General features: G+C 59.4%; 6 protein-coding genes across 6 annotated transcripts; 4 read left to right on the forward strand and 2 right to left on the reverse strand.

The window, feature by feature from the left end:
• Window positions 1-425: 425 nt before the first annotated feature.
• Window positions 426-2,882, reverse strand: GGTG_07767 (hypothetical protein). The gene is made up of 4 exons (XM_009225593.1): window positions 2,355-2,882; window positions 2,215-2,289; window positions 958-2,158; window positions 426-890 (listed from the first exon to the last, which is right to left on the reverse strand). The coding sequence occupies exons 1-4, from the start codon at window positions 2,392-2,394 to the stop codon at window positions 746-748; spliced, it is 1,461 nt and encodes a 486-aa protein (XP_009223857.1). The 5' UTR covers window positions 2,395-2,882; the 3' UTR covers window positions 426-745.
• A 176-nt stretch (window positions 2,883-3,058) lies between these two features.
• Window positions 3,059-9,328, forward strand: GGTG_07768 (hypothetical protein). The gene is made up of 2 exons (XM_009225594.1): window positions 3,059-8,267; window positions 8,334-9,328. The coding sequence occupies exons 1-2, from the start codon at window positions 3,374-3,376 to the stop codon at window positions 8,960-8,962; spliced, it is 5,523 nt and encodes a 1,840-aa protein (XP_009223858.1). The 5' UTR covers window positions 3,059-3,373; the 3' UTR covers window positions 8,963-9,328.
• Window positions 9,329-10,217: 889 nt separating this feature from the next.
• Window positions 10,218-12,016, forward strand: GGTG_07769 (hypothetical protein). The gene is made up of 3 exons (XM_009225595.1): window positions 10,218-10,584; window positions 10,705-11,061; window positions 11,241-12,016. Exons 1-3 carry the CDS (start codon window positions 10,330-10,332, stop codon window positions 11,619-11,621), a joined length of 993 nt encoding a protein of 330 aa, XP_009223859.1. The 5' UTR covers window positions 10,218-10,329; the 3' UTR covers window positions 11,622-12,016.
• Window positions 11,929-14,091, reverse strand: GGTG_07770 (hypothetical protein). Its single transcript, XM_009225596.1, has one exon. It carries the CDS (start codon window positions 13,765-13,767, stop codon window positions 12,259-12,261), a length of 1,509 nt encoding a protein of 502 aa, XP_009223860.1. The 5' UTR covers window positions 13,768-14,091; the 3' UTR covers window positions 11,929-12,258.
• Window positions 14,092-14,359: 268 nt separating this feature from the next.
• On the forward strand, window positions 14,360-15,221 carry GGTG_07771 (hypothetical protein). The gene is made up of 2 exons (XM_009225597.1): window positions 14,360-14,680; window positions 14,758-15,221. Exons 1-2 carry the CDS (start codon window positions 14,369-14,371, stop codon window positions 14,863-14,865), a joined length of 420 nt encoding a protein of 139 aa, XP_009223861.1. The 5' UTR covers window positions 14,360-14,368; the 3' UTR covers window positions 14,866-15,221.
• A 1,644-nt stretch (window positions 15,222-16,865) lies between these two features.
• On the forward strand, window positions 16,866-20,234 carry GGTG_07772 (hypothetical protein; the record flags this gene model as incomplete). Its single annotated transcript, XM_009225598.1, has 6 exons — window positions 16,866-18,715; window positions 18,797-18,870; window positions 18,940-19,038; window positions 19,108-19,385; window positions 19,460-20,133; window positions 20,219-20,234. 6 exons carry the CDS (start codon window positions 16,866-16,868, stop codon window positions 20,232-20,234), a joined length of 2,991 nt encoding a protein of 996 aa, XP_009223862.1.
• Window positions 20,235-22,674: the final 2,440 nt, after the last annotated feature.

Genomic DNA, 22,674 nt, shown 5'->3' on the forward strand with positions numbered 1-22,674 from the left:
CCCATTCTCTAGAGCGCAATACCTAGAGCGAATTTTTACATATGCAAGAAGTATATATCCAAAGGTGGCTTTTGATTGCCAAGGTACCTTACCTGATGTACCTGGGGTATTAGTGTGGTACATGCCTCAGAACATCCCTGGCTGATGCGGGGAGAGCATGGAAACCTGGAATCCACCCACCCTTCCACTGGTACTTCGACCAAGTCTGGAACCGGCGTGCCGATGCGGAAATCGCAAAGACGTAAACATTGGGGTTGATTTACGCGCCATTTCTAAACAATACTGCCCGTGGCCTGGGCTCCACGTTATGGACTGCATGTAGGGAGCCACACCCACCACAAAACCGATGGATGACAGTCCCACCTAAACAACAGGAAGGCAGCCAAGCCAGTACAGGCTCCAGGGATTTCACTGTTGATGCGGTAGGAACAGCCGTCAATGGAAATTCGAATACCAATAAGGATGAAAACATGGATAAGAAATGGAATAAAACACGAAGAAAACAGGAATAGGAAAGTCTCAAATTACCAAATTCTAATCCTCAGGACCTATAAGGTGCCAGCTTTTTTGTGCGCGGGGTGGGAGCATTTCCCAGGCACATTGTCGAAGCGCGACCTTGTTCACATACTGCAATATCTGTTTGTGCAGATTGAAAACATAATGCCCGAGCTAGGGTTTTCATTGGCGGGGAACACGGACAGATCAAGCCACAGAGCCTCCTTGGCTACTCCCAATCATGCTCCGACTATGGCTTCTTACCTGTGCCCCCATCGCTACCCTGCTTCTTGTCCTCGTCCTCGTCGTAGTCATCGTCTAGCTCCTCGAAGCGACCCTCCTGGAATGCCTTCTCGACCGGGTTCTGGACGTCGACGATTCCAGTTTTCTTGAGCCTGTGAAAAGTTTGTGGGTTAGAACAAGCATGTCCAGGGGCGTGTATCCGACTGCGCCCAAACGAACCTCTCAAATAGAACAAACAGCCTCTCGGCCTCTCGCTCCTTCTCTTCCTGCGTCATGGCCGGCATCTCCGGGAGGTTCTCGGCGTCCAAGAACTGGCCCGTGATCGGGTTGACGTCCTTTCCTCCCGAACCGCTCGCGGTGCCAGAGCTGCTGCCTGCCGCCCCCAGCGCCCCATCTGGGACTTCGATGTTGTTTGAGAAGAGGAAGCCGGACGCGAAGCCGTAGCCCACGTTCTCGATGAACTTCATCGCATCTCTGCCGGACAGGTCGAAGAGCAGGTGCGAGATGCTCTTCCCCAGCTCGGGCGCGAGCGGGTTTGTCGAGTTATTGAGCAGCCTCGAGGGCAGACTCCCGCTGCTTCCAAGCACTTGCTCCCTGTCCTCCTTGGCCGGGAGCAGCTTTTCCCGCATCAACTGCTGCTCCGCCTCCGGCGCAACCTCGTATATGCGACCTAGCACGCCGACCAGAGGGGCAATGGTGGCCTCCATCTCATTCTCGCGGTAACTCCTCAGTGACGAGCCTAGGATCGGAATCATCCTCTCCACGAGTCTGCTGGGCGCGCCTCCGGGGAAGAGGGCAGAATTCGCATCGTCGTTACGCAAGTCCATGTCAACTAAAGCGTTTACCAATGGCCCAAACGGAGGGTCGAGTGGTTTCCCAGCTGGTAGTGGCCGAGAATATATCATTTTCACGACGGAAGGGATCGCCGGAGCAAGCTCGCCACGTTGTTCGGGGCAGAAGTGCCCAAGGTTGAAGAGAAGCTTGAGGGTCTCCGCTAGAGCCATGTCCTCCATTGGGTCCTCTTTGACCTTGGATGATGGAATCTCGGCATGCCTCGCAAGCCTTTTGACGATGGAATCTGCGAGGTCGTATTTGGTGATGAGTGCCGCCTGGTCGATGCCAGGGACATAAGTCGCGAGCAGCAGAATCCTCGATATCAGGAACTCATCGTCCCAGCTGTCGTTCTTGAGCTTGGCGCACGCCTTGGACTCGTAGCCCAGGTCAAACAGAAACTTCTTCGACGCAGGGCTGAGAACCATGGCATTCGCTAGACATCTGAGAGCATTGCGCGAGGTTGTGTCTGAGGCGCTGTCAAAGGCATGAGCCAACAGTGCTGCTATCCCCTCTTTCGTGAAGATGGGGTCCGCGTCTCTGGGATCCCTGCCGTAGATCTTGAGCTCCTCAAGAGCCGCGTCTCGATCTGATTGGGCCTGATCAGTTAATGTAACTATAAGGGGTCATAGCCAGACGTCATACCCTGGGGGCTGAGATTTTGCTCCTTTAAGTCCAGAGTCAACTTGTCCAATAGGCTCTGGACGGCGGATCGTTTGGCTGTTTCCCCATTCGGATTCAGTATTTTCTCTTTTTCTTGTGAGTATTGATGGTTTGAGATCTACCTGAGCCCGTTAGGGTGCCAGTGAAGAGTGCCTGTGCCATTTCCGACCCGAGCCGTGAATCTGCCGTTCTAGCTTTTAGAACACTGGCTGTAGCTTTATCAAGCGGAAGGTAGCTACACTAGGTAGGTTTCGGGTTGTGCAGCACACACGTGTGATATAGAGTATGGAGACGGCAAGATGGAAGGAAGCGAGCGCCGGTCTTGATCCCAGACCCGTCGGTTCAATTCACTGGGGTTTGACAGCACAAACTGTTCTCCACTCCCTGGTCCTTGGAGACTTGAATGATGATGGTTTGTGGTAGACTTGGAGATATTGGATAGAGAAATGGACTGCTCTGTGCCAGGCCGTCCTTGGATCGCTGACTTGACGAATTCAGCCCTTTGGGGCAGATTTGGATACCCGGTATAGTGGATCGCGTGGCAGGCCAAATCTTGGTCTCAAGTGTTTGCTCATCAATCTGCTGTCTTTGGTCTCGTGGGGGTGGTTACTCGAGACGCACGGATGACGATTGAATTGGGGACGGTGTCGTTTAACTTGCGGGGCTGCAATTCGCGGACCCTGAACGGCCGGCCCAGGGAATCCCTACAGTTGGGCTCTTCATCCCGTGGCTGGCGGGACACGAACACCACGCGCTGCTCCACTTTAGGCGCGGAACCGCGACTTTTCACTTAAAGCCGTCTCGGGGCCAACCATTGCCCTTGTCAATTCGCCCCATCGCAGTTGAACAGACGACGGACCAGGGCGGCGACGACTTTTCCCCCTGGCGTCTCGTTGCTGTCTCTCATGCCCGTGCCTTCATCGCCAGCGCTTTTCTAGTTGTAGTTTTGTATAATCGCTTCGCTCTTTTTTGTTTTTTTCTTGTTGGCTTAATCCCCTTTAATTTTCCTTGTTTGTTCCAGCATTGGCAACCCGCCCGACATCCCCGACGCCCTCCCCTTGCAGCCGACGTATGAGTTTGCTGGCGCCTGGGAGGAGACAGGTCGAGGTCTAGGTGAATTTGGTCTGATCTTGGTGCCATCATGCCCGCAGCAGTGGTGGAAGACAGCAGCAGCAACAATAGCAGTCGCCTGGACCACCTCGAAGCGAGACCGCCGACACCGCCTCACAAAACGACCATCGAGCCGGATCCGAGCCTTCCCCAGGCGAAACCGGCAGCCGAGCCCCATCTTCTTGATCCGAGACGGACCCTCCACACGCCACCAAGCCATCCATCGCCCGCCGTAGGGAGCTCTCGTAGGAAGAGAGTCGAGTTCTCGGCCCAGGCCGAGTACCGGGAGCATCCATCCTCAGTCGGCGAGGATGGGACCCTGCGCCAGCCTACTCCCGTCTCCATCCGCCATCCCTCCTCGAGCACCGCACCCCCCGTCAAGTCCATCCTCAAAGTCAGCGTGCCGTACGGCTCGAACCCCCTCGACCCGACAGACCGCCTAAGCCCCGATGGCCTCAACCTGCCCGAGATGTTGGAGTCGACGGTCAAGCAGCTGGCGGGCAGCGACCGCGACGACAAGGTCGATGCCTACACCATGCTGGTCCGCGCCTTAAAAGCGTCCAAGAACCTGCCCGACAGGATAGCGTTGCAAGACAAGATGCCCCTCTTGGTTCAGTTCGTGCAGAGGGACATCGCCAGCAAGGGCACCGACATGTCGCTCACGAACCATGCCTATCAGCTGCTGCACGTCTTTCTCTACTTCCCCGCCATTTCGTCTTTCATCCCGAACGATGCCGCCATGCAGATCGTCGACCATTGCATCAGGACCCTCGGGGACGCCTCTCTGTCAAAGGAGATGGCAAGGAATGTGCTACAAGTCATTGGCATCCAGACCTTCCCGCCCAAGGTTATGACCTCTGACCGCGTAGCCAAGATTGTCAGCGCAATCCGCAACATCCCCGAACCCATCAGGGATAAGAAGAGCACCTTTATGCACATCATCCAAGTCTACCGAAAGCTGATCAAGCAATCCAAGCACCACATGGCCCAGCACTCGGACTGGCTGTTCGACCTTTTCGAGGCCATGCTCAGCACCGTCAAGGAGATCAGAAACAGTGCAATCTCATTAGGCAAGGAGGCCGCCTTCACAATAGGCAGAGAGAAGCTGCTGTCCCGCAAGATGCTCGAGCTTGCCCAGCTGCCTTCGCCATCCGAGGAGGGCAAAGTGTTCATCGAGTACTACGCCGATAACCTCAGGAATATGCTCAAGGACAAACAGATCTCGCGCTTCGTCCCCCAGATTTGGAGCGTGACTATGCTTCTGTTGCCCAACGCCGACGAATGGAAGCACTTCAACGACTGGCTCCTCATCATACAGACGTGCTTTAACCACCCCGACATCAACACCAAGTTGGAGGCAAATCGGGCGTGGTCCCGTTTGGTGTACACATTGAGTGTTGGGACTCGCTCCATCCCCCCCAAGACTCTTCGGTCGCTTACTCAGCCTTTGCAGGCCAACCAGCTCAGGCGGTTCGGCAACGGAAAGGACAAGGAGGCTGTCGAGGAGCTGCGCAGGGTTATCGGCGAAACGACCTGCGTGCTGTTCTACTACACCTTCAAGTTTGGTGTAAATCTGAGCAATCTCGATGTCTACTGGGACACCAGCGTCAAGTCGGTGATGCAGCAACTCACTGATGGCCAGTCTGTCCCCGACAAGCAGAGATGTGCCCAAAGCGCGGCTATTCTTACTGGCCTCTTCGACTGCTCGACTCAACGGGTCTGGCGCGAAGACAGGATCGCGGACGAATGCATGCCAATAACACCGGCTGAACTGCCAGCGATAGAGGCAAAGTGGCTGCGTCGGAACCCCGTCAGGGTGTTCGGGGTTGTTGAGCCGATAATGAAGCAAAGCTACCACGAACTGAGCAACACCAGGAGTGGGACTCACAAGCTATGGCACAACTTGATCTCGTCGATCGCGTCGGCGGCGTCGAAAGAAATCAAGGTTTCGCAAGAAACTGCGACTTTCCTGGCCCACACGCTCGGGTTCCTGACACGCGTGTGGGCTGAGGGTGTCGAAGTGATGAAGGAGACGGAAAACGGCGGCTCGGTCCAGTTCCTCGCGAGCACTCGGGAACTGATCTTGGTTGTCATTGACAAGCTGGGCCGCCTCCCTTTCACCGAGAAGGTACTTGCGATGAACAACGATAGCACGTTGGTGCCAATAACGACCCCTTCGAACCGCTCGGGCAAACATTCCCTTACGGCACGACCGACCATGTACCACCTGTTCTCCATCCTGTCAACCCTCCCGCCTGGGGTCCCTGACAACGAGGAACTTGGCGAGTTTTTCAAGTCCATCTTTACCCCTCTGATTAGCGAACGGGATGCCAAGGGCCGCAAGCAGATGTGTCAGGAGATGATGCAGATGATCCCCGCCGATGCGCTGTGTCCAGGCGGCCCATGGATCCTCATTGCTGAGCTTGCTTCCGCGGGCCTGGAGCCATCTCAGCACAGCAGCGACGTGGTCGGTAGTTCGGGTAGCGACGTGCTTCTTGGCCAGGAGTATCGCGATGTCGTCAAGGTCCTCGAACGCGGGCTGAGATCCACCCCAAATCTGGGTTGGCATCACTGGCAGTCTCTGTTGAGCTCACTCGCCAGCCGCGTGCGGAACGTGGCTGGTGATGCCGGCCTGGCAATCACGGTCATTGAGCCTCTGGCCAAGTCCCTTATTGACACGCTACCCGAAGACGGTTCACTGCCAACCAACTGCATCGTTGCCTTTGGCGATCTCATCTCGGCTGCCACCCATCCACGAGATAGGCAGGCCATCGAGGCCGCCCGTCGGCGGTTGTGGGGCACTGCTGCCTCCGGAGCGAGATCCGCCTCGAGCGATCCCTTCGACAACCTCTACCGGGCCTGCAATACGGTCCTCCAGCGTTTGTACAGCGACGAGAATGTGGCCCACGCATCCGCTATCGCAGTGCTCAAGGAGGTAGAGGCCTTTGTGGGCAGGTGTAACAGCCAGCTTGCACTGCAAACTCTCGGACTCTTGCAGCTTGGCTTGGTGCCCTGGATTCAGGACGAAGGGACTCGGCTGCAAAGTCGCCAGTTCGCCGAGGTATCGGAAGTGACCAAATCACTTTGGGATAGGGTGTGTGCTGTCGTCTTCGACGTCGAGACGGCGGAGATGCTCCCGTTGACGAGCATGGAGCCTTTGCTATGTGCTGCCTTTGAGAGCAAGCACCGCCATGTTGTCAACAGTGTATCGACCAGATGGAACGAGCTCTTCGAGAAGGCTTCCGACATTACCTACCCCGAGAAGCTGAAGATGGTGCTCGTCTCGCTCCATTCGTTCGCCGACATCACCCTACCTGGACTCGACGTCTCTGACAGCTCGGCTGGCGGCGCGCAGATGCCATCGTTCATTGACTCCCAGGACGATATGGACATCTTCAACTCGGCATCAACCAAGTCCATATCTCCAGTCAAGACGAACGTCACTCCGGCTAAAAGCGGAAAGGGCGTGATCCCGTCTGTGAAGGAGCGAAGCACTCCTAGAAAGAGTCCACGCCTCTCGAGCGGCGGTGTCACCAAACCCTCAGTCTCAGCGTCTGCCCACCGCAAGGGCAGATCTGCCACCAAGCTTCGCCACGACGACTCTCAAGTTCAGTTTGAGGCGATCGGCTCGTCGCCGTCCGACCGGGCCAGCCTCGAGTCTCAAGTGCTCACCGAGAGGCAACAGGAAGTACGAGACCGGCAAAAGGCTGCTGCGACACTGTTCCCGGGCATCCGATCCAGCCCAAGGCGGACAAGTCCGAGACGTCCGAGGCGTTCCAGCCCTAGACGGGCGGCCCTTGATACCAACGTCAAGCAATCATCCCCTCTAAAAGAGGCTCATCCCAGGTCTCCTAGCCCACCATCCACTCCCCAAGCCGTCACTCCTGAACGGGGAGATTCCTTCCAAGACTTCATAAGCTCGACGCCCACGCCTCGTCGGGGTCAGGCAACGCCCCTGGCTCCCACTTATGGCGAGGCTACCGATCTGCCTTCATCGCCTCCTGAAGCTCGCCGGTACCCCCTCGTGCCCGAAATAAACACTCGGTCCCGCAAACCTAGCCTGCTAGATGATTGGCAGTTCTCCTCTTCGCCCATCACCGGATCTCCCGAGCCTGTACGCCGAGTGGCCTCTGCCCTCGAACAGGATGACGATGCCATGGCTGTTGACGAGGAGGGTGGAAGCTTAGTCTTTGATGAGCCGGTCACGGCTTCCTCAGCTTCTGCGGCCAACGAAAGCCCTGTGGTGAAAAGCGGGGCGGCAGAGAAACCCAAGGTCGGCTCAATCATGGCCAACAGGGCAATTCTTGAGATTCCGTCAACGCCTCGCCGCAGCCAGCGGATAAAGGCCGTCCAGGAGACGCCCAAGTCAGACGCCGAGGCCGTTGCGGACGGGCCGACCAGCCCTACGAAGTCGTCTCCGGCTGAGGAGGTCGTCGAAGACACAGTTATGGATGACACCTCGTTTGCGGTCAGTGAAGGGGTGGAGGACAGTATGGTGAGGCTCGTCGTGGAGCTGGATGGCCAGTCCAGGCCTCCGACAAACTTCATTGAGGGTACTCCATCGCCAATCAAGGGTCGGGAACAGAAGCAAGATGCCGCCGATGTCGCCAACACAGATGCCGGACAGGAAACGGGTGGGCTCTCGAGCGAGGGTGGGATGAGGAGATCCAAGAGGGGACGGGGCCGGCCACGACGGTCCTGGTCAAGCTCGACGCTATCGAGCGCCCCCTCGACGCCCATAGCCGAGCCAACCGTCGAGTCGCGCGTCTCCACCCCCGCCAGCAGGAGAAAGCGCAAGCGAACCTCCAGGGGAGCTGATGACGAAGAAGAAAACATCTTGATCAATACCAAGAAGGCGAAGCAGCTGTCCGCGGAGCTTCAGAGCCAGGAGATACTCGACAGCCAGGTCGACCTGGACGCAAAAGGTATGAGAGTCTCTCCGTATTGTGTCTCTGCTGTTGCATTGCCAACTGACACAATTTTCTATTCAGTTCTCGCAGCAGATGAGGCTCCAAAGCATGGTGATGAAGCCGAGAAGCCCGGGGCTGATGTAATGCCCGCCGAAGCAGAGGATCCCGCGCCAGCAAGCGATATCATGGAGGCGACTGGAGTACAACCCGTGCAGCCCGACGATGGCAAACTCAAGCCAGCCGAAATCTTGGAGTCTCTTTCCCCACGGAGCACAGAGACAGATCCCGAGGAGCAGCTTCAGTCGCAGATCGCGATGGAGGAGACGGAATCGCAACGCAGTCAAGAGCGCGCCGGGTCAGTCGTCGCCGAGGCAGCTGCCGCTCCGGCTCTGGAAACGGAACCTATGGGTCAAGACACAAAAACAACAGACGAAGCCGAGAAGGAGGGCGGCGACGACGAAGATGACGGACCGGTACACCCGGCGGCGGTCGAGGCGGCCACCGAAACAGCCGCCCAACAGGCAACGGCGATGCCACAACCGGCGGCGCCCAAGTCCACCTTCCAGACGATCATGGACATGCTTCGGGGAGGTCTTGGGGCGCTGCGGACGGCAAACCTGCCGAGGGACGAGGTGTACGAAATCGAGGACGTGTGCATGGATATCAAGCGCGAGCTCTACGCAGCCGAGAAGAGGGGACGGGATAACTAGGGGCTGCCTGTGTATAATTTCTTTTTCTCTCTTTTCAATGTTGCGTTCTCCGCGATGAGTTTTTTTTTTGTTGGATCTGGCATACTCGGCGCATACCCGGAAACCGGCACATCAGTAGGGGCTGGGGTCCACGCTTTTCACTTTCCTATTTCTTGTTTTGACTTGGACGGGTTGGAACGAAGCTCCTGGCTAGCGCGGCCGAAGGTTCGGAGTTGTTTATATCATAGTGTGTGGGGGGAAGCATTACCAATATTACCAAGACATGAAGGATGGTGGTTTAAAGGACTGTGGGGGACATGCCATTTATATCAACCTTTTGGGCAAGGTATAAAACAAAAAACTTTTCTGCGTGCCTTGCGAGATGCCACGCTTCGTTTACATGCTTTTCCATTGTGTGCAATGCAAGAAGCCTTCCACACGGGTCGGTCAGTCGTCCAGTCTCGACATCTCGTTGCGGTGAGTCCAACGTCGCTCCCGAGGTCAAGTAGTTTCCGGTCAAGGCGGGTCTGGACCCCACCCTTACAGCACCAGGCGACCATTCAGGCTAAGCGATTGATGTGCAAGAGGGTTTCAGGAGGCCGGATGCAGGCATCGTTAGCGCAGCTCGAGGTGTGTGTGCTGGCAGGGGGGGGCTGTGGAGAGCGGGGGTGAGGCCGAACTAACAAACAGCCCAGACGGGGGCGCGGGGCGGGGTCGTTGGAGGGATGAGGAGCGCCAGCCTGTGCAATACGGAGGCGCCGTTTTACCCCGCCACGACGTCAATGCCTCTTTAGGTGCTGCTCCTGGCGCTGAGGTGCACTATCGCTATTTTGTGACACGGTGATTTCCCATTGACGCATGGCCGCCCGTCTGGCTTGTCGCATTTGCCCATACGCTCGCTCGTCCTGTCTAATCTCATCAAGGAAGGCCTCGCGAACCGTCTGTTCGTGTTTGCGGGTTTGCTGTTGCTGCTGTTTGCTGAGCTTTTTGCTGGACAATCAAATCCCGTCCCGTTTTGGACGGCAAGGCCTAGAATAAGGGTTCCATACGTATCCTTGCAGTGAATCGTATGTAGGTGATAAGTTCCAGCGCACAACCAACAAGAGCTGTGCCGTACCTGTCCCCATCTCACCACTGCTGGACTCGACCGACTTGGGACTTGGACTTCTGCTGCATATGCGCATTGTGGGCACCTCCAAAAAGATCCACCGCCGCCGCCAACAAACGGCCTGCGTTACATTCACCCGCTGAACAAGCTCCGTTCTTCCCTGTAGCTCTCGTTCAGCTCCTGCCTCTTCGGAAAAAGGGACGAAACAGCAGCAGCACAACCACTACCAACCACACAAAAAAAGGCAAAGTCAACAACACAAGAAACCGCCACCACAACCATGGTCGACCGCCCTAACAAGCCGTCGGCTCTGGCCAGCACGCCCGGGCTCGCCCCGCAGGCCCAGGTCACCATCTCGGACGACAAGCAGCGCGTGTCGGCCGTGCTGCCCACGGGCGAGAGCGTCGAGGTCCTCCTCTACGGCGCCACCGTGCTCAGCTGGAAGAGGAATGGCCAGGAGAAGCTATGGCTGAGCGAGGCCGCCAGCCTTGACGGCACCAAGGCCGTCCGCGGCGGCATTCCTCTCGTCTTCCCGGTACGCTGCCCTTTTTATTTTATTTTCCCCTTCCCTCCCCTCTCTTGTTGCCCTTGCTAGGCCGTCGCCAAGGATAAAAAAGAAAAGAAAAGGAAAACGCTAACCTCCATTCACCCATAGGTCTTTGGCACCGCCCCCGACCACGCCGAGACGTCCAAGCTCCCGCAGCATGGCTTCGCCCGCACGTCGCACTGGGAGTTCCTAGGCAAGTCAACGTCGGAATCGCAGCGCGCCGGCGGCGGCGGCGCCTCGTCGTCGTTGGGCGCGGCTACGGGCGACCACTCGGTCAAGCTCGACTTTGGCCTCACGAGCTCCAACCTGGCCGCGGCCACGCGCGCGCTCTGGCCCCACCCCTTCAACCTGCTCTACAGCGTCACGCTCGAGCGCGACTCGCTCACCACCAGCCTCACCGCCACCAACGCCGGGGACAAGCCTATCGAGATCCAGGTGCTGCTGCACACTTACCTGCGGATCAATGTGAGTTTGGGACCGAATAGAGGCAAAAATACGGGAAAAAGATAAAAAGGCAAAAAAAAAAACCGGAGCAGGGCTGCAGTGGCATGGTTCGGCAGGGGTGACGAATTTGGAGACAACCCCGGTCGCTGGCTGGCCGTATCTATGTGACCATATTGCTGACACGGAACCCCCCAAAAAAGGACATCAAGAGCGTCTCCATCTCGGGCCTGGACGGCGCCGAGTTCGTCGACAAGGTGGCGGCCAACGCGGTCAGCAAGCAGGCCGAGGGCGGGCTCTCCATCACGGGCGAGACGGACCGCATCTACACGCCGGCGGGCGGGCCCCGGGCGCCCGTGGCCGTGTCCGAGGGCGGGCGCAAGGTGTTCGAGGTGGTGCGCGACAACCTGGACGACGTGGTGGTGTGGAACCCCTGGGACGCAAAGGCCGAGTCCATCGGCGACTTTGCGCCCAAGGACGGCTACCACAAGATGCTGTGTGTCGAGGCCGGCGCCGTCAGGGGCTGGCAGACCCTCGAGCCCGGCGATGCGCTCGAGGGCGCCCAGACCATCACGGCCTGGTGACGGGGCTGTGGCGGCGGCGGCGGCGGCGGCGGACAGGTTGGGTGTAGGGGTTCTGAGCCGAGGCTGTGAGGGAGCGAGAGGGGAGGGGAGGAATGGGAGGGTGCTGGGGAACACGAAGGACTAGACGGGACTTAAGGGGACCTTCCTGGTCCTGTTTGATGATCTAGGGTGACTGCCCACCTCGCCCAGCCTGGGGTTTATTAACGGCCTCAAAGTCGAGTGACGTACTTTTAGATGATGCAGAAAGGAACATGACCCAAGCAAATCCAGCCCTGGATCTTCTGGGAAACGTTTGAACGAGTGGAGGGGAAGAAGGTGGAGAGTGGAATTTAGCATGTCAATCACGTCCCAAAATCTTGTAGTGGCATGTTGTTGGTATGAAATTGCACCTGGTATATAATTTGATATATACCGGGAAATATTTGGTTCTATCCAGCCAGATATAGGGTTGCCTTTTTGCGGCCCCAAAGACCTAGCGCGAGAAGATCCCACGCTTTATAACAAGAAGACGCCATTGACAAAGCCGCATAGGCTCTTTTGGGTTGCCACAGTTGTGGGCTTTTTTTTTTTTGGTCGAAATCAGTCAGACTTTTGGTACGAGACGGGAAGAAATGGGAAAAATACAGCCGCAGCAAGCCTATGCCGCAGCTGTCGGCGGCAGCGGTGGCGGGATCCTCCCCTGGCGCTGGCGGTAGTGGTCAGCGACGAGGAAGGCGAGCTCGAGGGCCTGCTTCTCGTTGAGGCGCGGGTCGCAGAAGCTGGTGTAGTTTGTGGGCAGGTCCGAGGCCTCGAGCTCTGCGGCGCCGCCCAGGCACTCGGTGACGGCGTCGCCCGTGAGCTCAAGGTGCACGCCCCCCAGGCGCGACCCCTGCTCGGCGTGGACGCGCAGGCAGGCCGACAGCTCGTCGAAGATGTCCCTGAACTCGCGCGTCTTGAACTCGCCGACGGAGCGGGTGTTGCCGTGCATGGGGTCGCACTGCCAGACCACGAGCCCGCTGTACTCGCTGTCCTCGACGGCGCGGATGTGGGCCGGGAGCAGCTCGGCGACGCGCGAGGCGCCGTAGCGCGTGATGAGGGTCAGCTTGCCGGCCTCGCGGGACGGGTTGAGGGCGCGCAGGAGGCCGAGGAGGTCCGAGGCGGGCGTGGTGGGGCCGACCTTGACGCCGATGGGGTTGGCGACGCCGCGGAAGAACTCGACGTGCGCGTGGTCGAGCTGCCGGGTGCGGTCGCCGATCCAGAGGAAGTGGGCCGACGTGTCGTAGTACTCCTTGCGGCCGGCGGTGGTGGTAGTGGTGGTAGTGGTGGTCCTGCTGCCACCCGGGGCGACGGCGGGAGGCGCCGCCGATGGAGGGGCGGCCGGGTTCTCGAGCAGGCGGGTCAGGGCCTGTTCGTACTCGAGCAGCAGGCCCTCGTGGCTGGTGAAGAGCTCGACGGTCCCCAGCTTGTCGCTCTTGTCGGCGCCGATGGTGTGCATGAAGCGCAGCATCTCGGTCAGGAACCGGACGGCCTCCTGGTACTTTGCGCGCAGGGCGTCGTCGCGCACGTGGCCGAGCCCCCAGTCGAGCGGGCGGTGCAGGTCGGCAAGCCCCGAGGCCAGGGCGGCGCGGACGTAATTGAGCGTCGCGGCCGAGTGGTGGTAGGCGCGCACGAGGCGGGCCGGGTCCAGCTCGCGCTCGGCCAGGGGGAAGCCGTTGAGGATGTCGCCGCGGAAGCTGGGCACGCTGACGGGCTCGCCCGTGGCCGGGTCCGCGGCGAGCTCGGTCGGGCTGGAGCGCGGCTTGGCGTACTGGCCGGCCATGCGGCCGATGCGCACCACCTTCTTGTCGGCGCCCCAGACGAGCACGAGCGACATCTGCAGGAGCAGCTTGACCTTTGACTCGATGGCCCCCTGCTCGCAGTAGTCGAAGAGCTCGGCGCAGTCGCCGCCCTGCAGCAGGAAGGCGTCGCCGCGCGCCACCTCGGCCAGCAGGGCCTTGAGCCGCTCCACCTCGCGCGGGTGCACGATGGGCGGCAGCCGCTCCAGCTCGCCCGTCGCCCGCGCCAGGGCCGCCTGGTCCGGGTACTCGGGGCACTGCTTGGCCGGCTTGGTCCTCCAGGACGCGGGGGTCCAGGGCTCTGAGGCCGGGGTGCCGTTTGGCTGGGCCATGTTGGGGATGTGTGGTGTTTGGTGTTTGGTTGTGGTGTTGGATGTTGAAGAGTAGAGCCAACTAACTAACACGGACGGGGGACAAAGATCGACGACAGGGAAGATGACGAGGACTCGAATGTGAAGGAAACGTCAGGTCAACCCCCCTTTTTGTGCACCACCAGAATGACAGAGCTCAATACTCTTCAATCAGATCCTTAATTCAATGCTGGCCCTAGTCCCGCCGTTTATGCAAGGGCGAGCCGATTTCGTCTCGACGAGATGGAGGTTGAGTCACCCGCTCACCTTTTCCTGCTTTCCCAGAACGGCAATCGAAAAGAGAACCCGGCGGCGTTGGGACAAAACTGCCCAGAATGGACACAAAAGTGCGTCCCTTACAGCGCTCGGCGGCCTTTGTTGGTTCCGTCCACTCGCCGGGACCGAAAAATACAGCGCCCAGCCCCGCTGTAAACGCCCCTGTCGTCAGCGGCCCAGTGTCAATCTGATCAAATCTAAACCGTGTGTGCGTGTGCGACGAAGGGATGGCCCCGCTACAGCTTTGACCCGAGTTAGGTGTTGTATCAATTGAGCGCGCTGAACCCCACCAAGAAAGCCGTCGTTCATGGCCGAGACACACATTCCTTACCCCCCACCCAGTCGCCCCCAACAATCAGCAGCCACCATGTCCGACGATAAGAAGCCCGACGTCGACGACGAGGTGCAGGAGGAGACGGTGGCCAAGTCGGCCGAGGACCGCAAGGCGGCGGCGGCCATGGCGTCGCTGGACGCGACGGGCGGCGACGACGACGCCTCGGCCTCGGCCGTCGACCGCGACGCCGTCAACAAGGCCATGGGCCGCCTCGCCGGCGGCGCCACCGAGGAGAAGAAGGAAGTCAAGAAGGTCAAGGTCGACGCCGCCGACGTGGCTCTCTTGGTAAGGAGCCTTACTCTGGGGGCGGCTGGCTGTTTGGCGATAGTGGGCAAATTTCTGACCTCGGCTCCCGGAAACAGGTCGAAGAGCTGGAGCTGTCAAAAGCAAAGGCCACCGAGCTGCTCAAGCAGCACGACGGCGATGCGGTCACGGCCATGCGGGCGCACATTGCGGTTTCGGTAGCATAGCGCGACGGACCACAAGCGATACGAAGGAGTGCACGTTTGCCCGTATAAAAGACGAACGAACGCGCAGCGCCTGGAATATAAATACACATTGCGGTGCCTATACAGCCTGTGCAGTACCCCGGAAGGGGGTCTGTTTGGAAAGGAGGGCCCAAGACTGGGTGTCTCTGATAGCGAAGAGCAAAGTGCAGACGAGCAATACGACAAGATGATGGAATCAACGTATATGTCTAGCGGCCCACCTGACTGCCCAGGTAGATAGACAAAGACACCAATCAATACAGTCACCGACCAAACCCGGATCCCAGGGCATAACTGGGCAGGTCGTCGACCGGATCGCGGAGCCGCGCCGCATAGATCCGGTAGGTAGTGGTGTGCCGTATGAGCTCGGAGACGGGAGGAAGCGGCACAGCAGAAAAAAAGCGAGTGACGGATCCAATGAGGCTTGCGCGGATGGATGGACGCAGAGGAAGAATGAAAGGACGTTAGGGTCTTGGGTGGTGGGTGCGCATGCGTGGTGCTTACTGGGCCGCCCTGCTGACTCTCCATGCTCTTGTTGCTGCCAACAACAGCACATCATAGAGCCACAGTAACGAGGAGGCTGGGTGGCTAGCATCGACGCCGGACCAGCTTCTCTTTTGGCACGCCGCCGTCGCCTGGACTTGTCGATTGCCCGAGTCTTTGTTTCAACTCCCTGGGCGGATGTGACCTCGACTGCAGCTCGTGTGAGGCCATGTTTCAAGCCGCGGGCGCTGATGTGTGATGCGAGCAAATTTGTGATTGATTGATGGTGGCTGCCAGTGATGACTTCCAGGCCGTGCGGTGGCTGTCGATGGCTGGTGTGGGCCTGTAAGTCTAGGCACGGTGGGAGAGAGAGGTGGCTGAGCAGGGATTTCTTTTTCCTGGCTCCAGGCTCGATTGATCCAATCGATTCCTTCCACTCCCTCTTTTCCATCCGTTTCACCAACAGGCACCTCTCTGTTTCTGTTTTGACATCCTTGCTCTCGCATCCGACTGGGGTCAACCACCAGAGCCTGGAAGAGCTCCAAAGATGCCACACCTCTACCACGACGCGAGCCAGTCGTTGACAGGCCCCGGCTGTATTACTACACTCACTGTCTCTCTCTCCCTCTCACTACCTATCTCCCAGCTTGACCTCTTGGAGTTCATAGCAAGCCCCTCTCGTATGCCGCGACAAGCGTCCCGGCCCAGACCCTTCTCCCCCCCTCGATCAGCACACATCCTTTCCCCATGTGGCTCGCCCGCCTGTGATGCTACCTCCAACACACGCGCTTGCACCACCTCTGCATCTTACCTACATTGATTTGTTGCCTCCACACCCACCCCGGGCCCAGCGCAAATCGGCAACTGTTTACAGTCCTTGCCTGTGCAGGCGGTCTAGCGGTTATATCCACCATGCCACCCCTACTTGTTCTTTCTTCCCGGGGCCCTCCATGCCCTCCTCCGCCGCCGAGAGGGGGACCGGCGGATCCATCTCGCCCCATCCCGCCGTGCTCGCTGGGGCTGACGGCTTACTTTGCGCCTTTTCCCCGTCTTGCTCCTTAAGCAAGATACTTCGCCCTTCGTGTGCGCTCCTTGCTTCCTGCTGGATGTTTTGTCCCCCAACTACGTCCCCTCTGTTTTGTTTGTTTGTTTCGTTTCTGTTGTATCCGAGACCTCGTCACACAGCAGGGTCTCTCCTCATCACAGCTTCGCCTTCCGCTTGGACCAGCCACATCTGAACCGTTCAGGGCCCCTTCCTGCTTCCCCCCTCGCTCTGCTAGGCCCGTATCTTATACACTCAGACGCACAACACCCGCATCTTCGCGTCCGCCTTGGGGGTTCGCTGTCGCCCCAAGAAAATACCAACTTGACATTTCTACATCTTTTTTTGGCCTCCACAAACTCGACTCGCATATGCATGTCGTGCTTACCACGTGCAACTCGAAATCGTGAACGAAAGGCCGCTCTAGAATGTCGCCGTCCCCCTTTAGACGTAAGACATGAACTCTCCTAACCCGGAGTTCCCGGGAGAGGACTTCTTCCATCCGGGCTTCACGCCCGCCAGCTTCTCTCCCGCCAGCTTCTCTCCTAGGTCGGGGCCACCAGCAGAGGAGGCATCAGGGAAGCAGCAGCAGCAGCAGCCGCCACAAAAACCACAGAACTCTATACCTAGGAGACCTCTCCCATCGCCGAGGCATTCTTCGACGGCAGCTCCGACCGAGACGGTAAATACGCCGGCTCTAGGCCTGGGACTGGGCTCCGGGACCGAGCCATGGCCTAGAGAGAAGACATCAGAAGGGCCAGGGACGCCGGCGATAGCAGGGACCGACAGAGGAGCCGGAGCTGGGCCTTCAATAGCCCTGAGTGGTTCCGGGAACGGGTTGGCACCAGCAAAGGTGGCCACGGATGAGGTCTCTGCGCCCAGCTCAACTTGCGGAGAGTCTGGTTTGCCATCCGCAAGTCCGTCCCATCCGTCCCCGCCACCACCCTGGCCGGCGTCGCCACACGTCCAGAGGGACTATGCCTTCTCGCAGTTGCACGGGGCCAACCAGGTCCCGCCCTCTCACCCCGTCTCTCCCATCAGCGACTCGGAGAACTTTTCGTCTAGGGACGCTAGCAGGGCGAACTCGTTGGCATACAGGGTCTCTCAGAGGACCATGCCGCGCACCGTTGATTCGAGCGGTAGCCGAAGGGACGCTCCCCTGCCGCCGCTTCCCCAAGAGTCGCGGTTATCCCGGGGCTCGCCAGGCGAGGCTGCGCCCGTGGCCGGTGTCGTCCAGTCCCCGGCTTCGTCGCATGGTTATTTCGCTGGGGCAGCGCAGGGCATCTCATCCGACGAGCGCAGAGCCTCGTTGAAGAGGGACTGGCCTTTGGAGCAGCATGCAGCCGCCGTCGGGGAGCCGGATTCGCGAAACACTACGCAGAGGCAAAGTCAGACCCTGCAGCTCCCTTTTCAGCGCGAGGATACGTCGCCGGTCCACGAGACCCCTTTGTCGCAGCGGCCGCCATCGCCCGAGTTCTACACCCCGCTAGCAGCCATGCCGCCGCAGGCGCGCTTCTCGGCACAACAACAGCAGCAGCCGACGCCGCCGCGACGGACCTCGCAGCAGGCCTTCTCGCCCTACCTCCCATCTCCCCAGCAGCAACCGAGGTTCTCTCATCATCGCCCCCTATCCCACCAGTCGGCCGCTTTTTCCTCCGACCGCGGCTCCGTGCAGGGGCCGCTGTCGCCATCGCAGAGGCGAACGACGCCGCCCCAGGCGGCAGCACTTCATCCCCTACAGCAGCACCCGCCGCCGGTGCACTGCCGCGCGTCGGTCGTGGGCGGGAGCGGCGGGACGCCCTTTATGCAGCAGTACGAGGAGGGCAGCGTCTTCGGGCCGACGGCGGACACGTCCACCCTCAAGGAGGAGGAGGCGGAGCTGGGGCGCGGCCTGGGCGCGGCAGCGACACCAGAAGCGGCGGGGGGACGGCGGCTGTCGGCGCAGAGCCGGTCCGGGGCGGCGTCGGCGCGCAGCGTCTGGAGCGGTTACCGGGCCAGCTGGCTGCCCGAGGTGCTGTGGTGCCTCGTGGCCGTCGCGTGCCTGGGCATCATCGGGGTGCTGCTGAGCCGCTACGACGGCCGCGCGCTCGCGGCCTGGCCGCTGCCCGTCACGCTCAACGCCCTCGTCGCCTTCCTCGCCTCCGTCTGCCACGCCGCCCTGCTCTTCCCCGTCCTCGAGGGCCTCGGCCAGCTCAAGTGGAACTGGTTCGCGCGCCGGGACCGGTCGCTGGCCGACTTCCAGGCCTTCGAGGACGCGCGGAGGGGGCCGTTTGGGGCCGTGCGCCTAGCTTTTGTCACCAAGGGCCGGTAAGTCTTGTCTCGCTCATGCTTCTCTTTTCTTGTTTGGGCTTTTCCTGTTGCTAACACCTTGCGATGCGTGGTATAAAGATGCCTCAGCCTCCTCGCTACCATCATCATGCTTACGAGCGTGGTGACTTCGCCACTAACCCAAATGATAATCGGTGAGTAGACTCTGAGCTACGCCCAGGTCGACATAAAGATGCTAATGAGCGAACCATGATCAAATACAGAATATCCAACTCGCTTGACCACTGTTGCCAGCCAGGCCAGCGAAGCGCAGGGCGTGAGCTATCCTTTCACGGATACTGCTGCCGTTACTGGCTCTACCGGTATGTCGAAAAGTTTTGATCTATAGCGCTGTGAATGCTTGTGTTGCTAACAGGGGCGTTTGCTGGAAGCGGACCTGGACATTCGGCAGAAGCAGAGCATACAGCTCGGCATCTACAGCCCCGTCGACTTGGACGTGACGCCGCTCCCGCCCATCTGTGGCCCCAAGGGGTGTCAGTCCCAGACCTTCAGCTCGCTTTCCGTCTGCTCGCGGACCGAGGACGTCACAAGCCGTCTCAGTGTGTCTGACCCCGTCAGGGCAAGCGAGCTGGACGTCAACCTCAACCTGCCGAGCGCGACCCTAGTCCGCAATGCAAGCCTCCCCAACGGCGTGTATTTGGTGGGATCTGTGAGTACTGGCTCACTCTATTGACCGTAAACCAGAGTGAAAATGCTGATGCTGAGTTTTTGCTATACTTGCAGGCCGATACGTACAACCTGAACATGTCGACGCCGGCTTCGGCGCGCGCAGGCAGCAGCCCGCAGCCGTTGGCCGGCTCACTTTCCTTTGCGAACCAGTCCGACCTGGCGGCAGCGGCGATATCCAACTTCTTCGTCATCTACACCAACAGCACGCGGCAACCGTCCCCCAAGGTGACTCCTAGCAACAACAGAGACGGCGACGACGACGATGACGACGACGACGACAAGCGCCATGAGGACCCCGTGTCTTTCCGGGCCGTCGAGGTCCTCCTCCACTTCTGCGTCGGCACGTACGAGGCGACGGCGGCGGGCAAGACGGTGCGCAAGTCGACGACGATCGACCTGCTACTGCCCCCGGCGCCGCGAGGCCAGCCGAAATCCTTGGTCGTGTTTGCCGCGCAGGCGGGCCGCAACTACAGCGTCGACCCGGAGGCGGTGCGCCCGCTGTCGGGCTACATGACCTCGGCCTTTGCGGGCGCTTACTCGGCAGGCATGGGCCCTGCCGGCGCCGCCGTCGTCGGCTACACGGGCACGAGCGACGCCTTCGGGTCCGCCATGTTTGGCGCGGCGCGGGGGCGGGGGCAGGTTCTCGAGAAGGGCAGGTCGGCCGACGAGGCTATGCGGCAGGCGGTCGCGAATATCACAGGCAACGTTGCTATGAGCCTGACCAACACGTACGTATATGAGCACAGAACCTGGATTTTTTTTCCCTTTCTAACCCCCGTCCCACATCCCTCTCCTGATCCCACCCCCCTTGAGAGGGAACCAAGCTTGACTAACCCCTATTGTGTTTGTGTTTTTTTTCGTACAGCATCCGCTCTTTCGGCGCGGCGACGGCGGCGACGGCGACCGAGGCCGGCAGCGGCCCCGAGACCTTTGTGTCGGTGCGGTGGGGGTGGCTGGCGGTGCTGGCGGCTCAGGTGCTGCTCTCGGCCGCCTTCCTCGCGTGCGTGGCCCTGCAGACGTCCGGCTCGGGCACGCCCGTGCTCAAGGCCTCGGGCGGCGGCGGGCTCGCGGCGCTGCTCGCCGTGCCCGCCGACGACAGGCGCGCCCTGCTCGAGCGCGAGGGCGGCGTCATCGGCTGCCACCTCGACGAGGGCCGCGCCATGGCCGCCCGCCTCGAGGCCGACGGCATCCGGGGCCGCTTCGCGGGCGACGCGGACCGCGGCTGGGCCATGGACCTGGGCGTCAGGGTCCGGGAGGGTTAGGCTAGGGGGATTGGGGGGGTGGGCTTGACTGGGGAGATGGGGGGAGTGGCATGTGATTGGTCTAGCATTTTTTTTTATCTGATTTCCATGTACTTTTTTGAGTTTCTTGTTTTTGTTTTTGGGGGTTTTTTTTTCATCCTCCATTTTCTGATATTTTGTTGGGCTCCCAGCAAAGTACCCAACCATCACCCAGCACATCATCTCTTTCTCCCCTTTTCTGGGCCAGACAGAGAGGCGGACATTGACACGGCGGGCAACGGCAGGCGTTCGGAGTTCAAACGTCCCCCCTCCCCTCATCCATCCATCGCACAGCGGTCGGGCCGCGAAGCGGGAGGCGGGAAGAGGAGGGGGGGGGGGAGAGGCACCAGGTTCCAAAAAGTCACTCTACGGATATGCATCATATAGGAGCGGGCGTTGTTCTGTGGTACCTAGTAGGTACTGGGCGCATCATTTGTCAATTCTCTCGGGTCGGAAAAAGAAATGTCCGACATCCCAAGACAAGCTTTTTCGTTTGTCTTTCTTTTTTTATTTGTGGAAATTGCCTTGGCTAGGTCACTGCTCGTCCCCCATCCCCTGCAGGGAGCATATCGATGGGCCAGCCGGCGCTACTTACCTAGGGAGCCTCGAATTTCCGTTCTCGACGGGAAAAGGTAGACGAAACAGAAAAAAAAAGAGAGTTCAAAGGGATGTATGGCAAACCCCGGCGGATCCCTTGCAGTGTGGCTGGCTGGCCGGCTGGCTGGCTGTTCTCGAGACACTTTTCACACTCCCCCCCTCGCCGGCGATATGCAGGTATCCGTCGACCTATGCCCAGGAAAGGCAAGTCGGCGAGAACAAAATTACGCAGACCAAGCCAGCCATGTCATGCCATGCCAGCCAGCCATACCGTGCCATGCCAGGCCATGCCGGGTCCGGCCCCCGTTGTTGTCCACCGTGCAAAAGCCGCCAGCGAGCCACCTAGCCAGCAAGCAAAGCAAAGCGAAGCCAAGCAAGCGAGCGAGCCAGCGTAGCCAGCGAGCAACACATCAACACATACACACACACCCTCCCAAGGGAAGGGGAAAAAAGAGGAGGGGGTGTGCGTGTGTGATGCGTGATGTGGAAAATGTGGTAGGATCGGCCTTTTTGCCTCCTTTTTTTTCTTTTTTCTTCCTCTTCCTTTTCCCTGCCTTTCCCCTCAGTGGCGGCCGCCACGCGCAGCTCGCATGGGCCAACCGTTGTCTCGGCCTGCACCCGTCCATGTTTTGACAGCTGTCTGCAAGGCTGGCTGGCTGCCCACCTCGGCATGAGTGAGCAAGTGAGAGAGGGTGTGTGTGTGTGTATGCGCGTTCTGTGGACGTGGACTGGCTCCTCAAAAGGGGGGCAGGAGCCGTCCATGATCCACGATGCATGTTGACCCGACGCAACCAAACAAATAAAAGAGGTAGTCGATAAAGGGTGGAGTGAAGGAAACAAGTAGAGACAAAGAAAAAAAAGAAAAGAAAGGGAAATACCTCACGCTAGGTAGCCTTGGCCTGCCACCCAAGTCAAGACGAGGCGGGCGCCCCTCGAGATTGGGCAGCTTTTTCCGTCACCTGCAACCAAAAGGGCAGAGTGCAGATACGATACGACGGTGGCAGACAACAAAGTAGAAAATGATGCCATGTTCACGAGACAAGGAGAATAGAAAAAAAAAGGACCAGACAGAAGAGAGACAGTAAGGCATTACAAAGAGAATAAACGGGACTTTTTGAAAAAAAAACATGGCCGTCGGGCAGGGCCGCATAGCCTGACCTGGTGGCGGCGGCGGCGTCTGGGCCGGGCTACCTCACCTCCACCACCCACTCCGCCGTTGTGGTGGTGGTGGTGGTAGTGGTGGTGGTGTAGTGGCGTGGTAGTGCTGGTTATGCATACCAATACCACCACTTCCTGCTGCTGCTGCTACTGCTGCTGCTGCTGTTGTGAAGGACAAGGTGTCGGCAATAAGTTATAGTGGTGGTGCACGATCCGAAATAAGAAAGCAGGAAC

The sequence above is a fragment of the Gaeumannomyces tritici genome, assembly GCF_000145635.1.
Source record: "Gaeumannomyces tritici R3-111a-1 unplaced genomic scaffold supercont2.4, whole genome shotgun sequence".
In the NCBI taxonomy this organism is placed as follows: Eukaryota; Fungi; Ascomycota; class Sordariomycetes; order Magnaporthales; family Magnaporthaceae; genus Gaeumannomyces; species Gaeumannomyces tritici.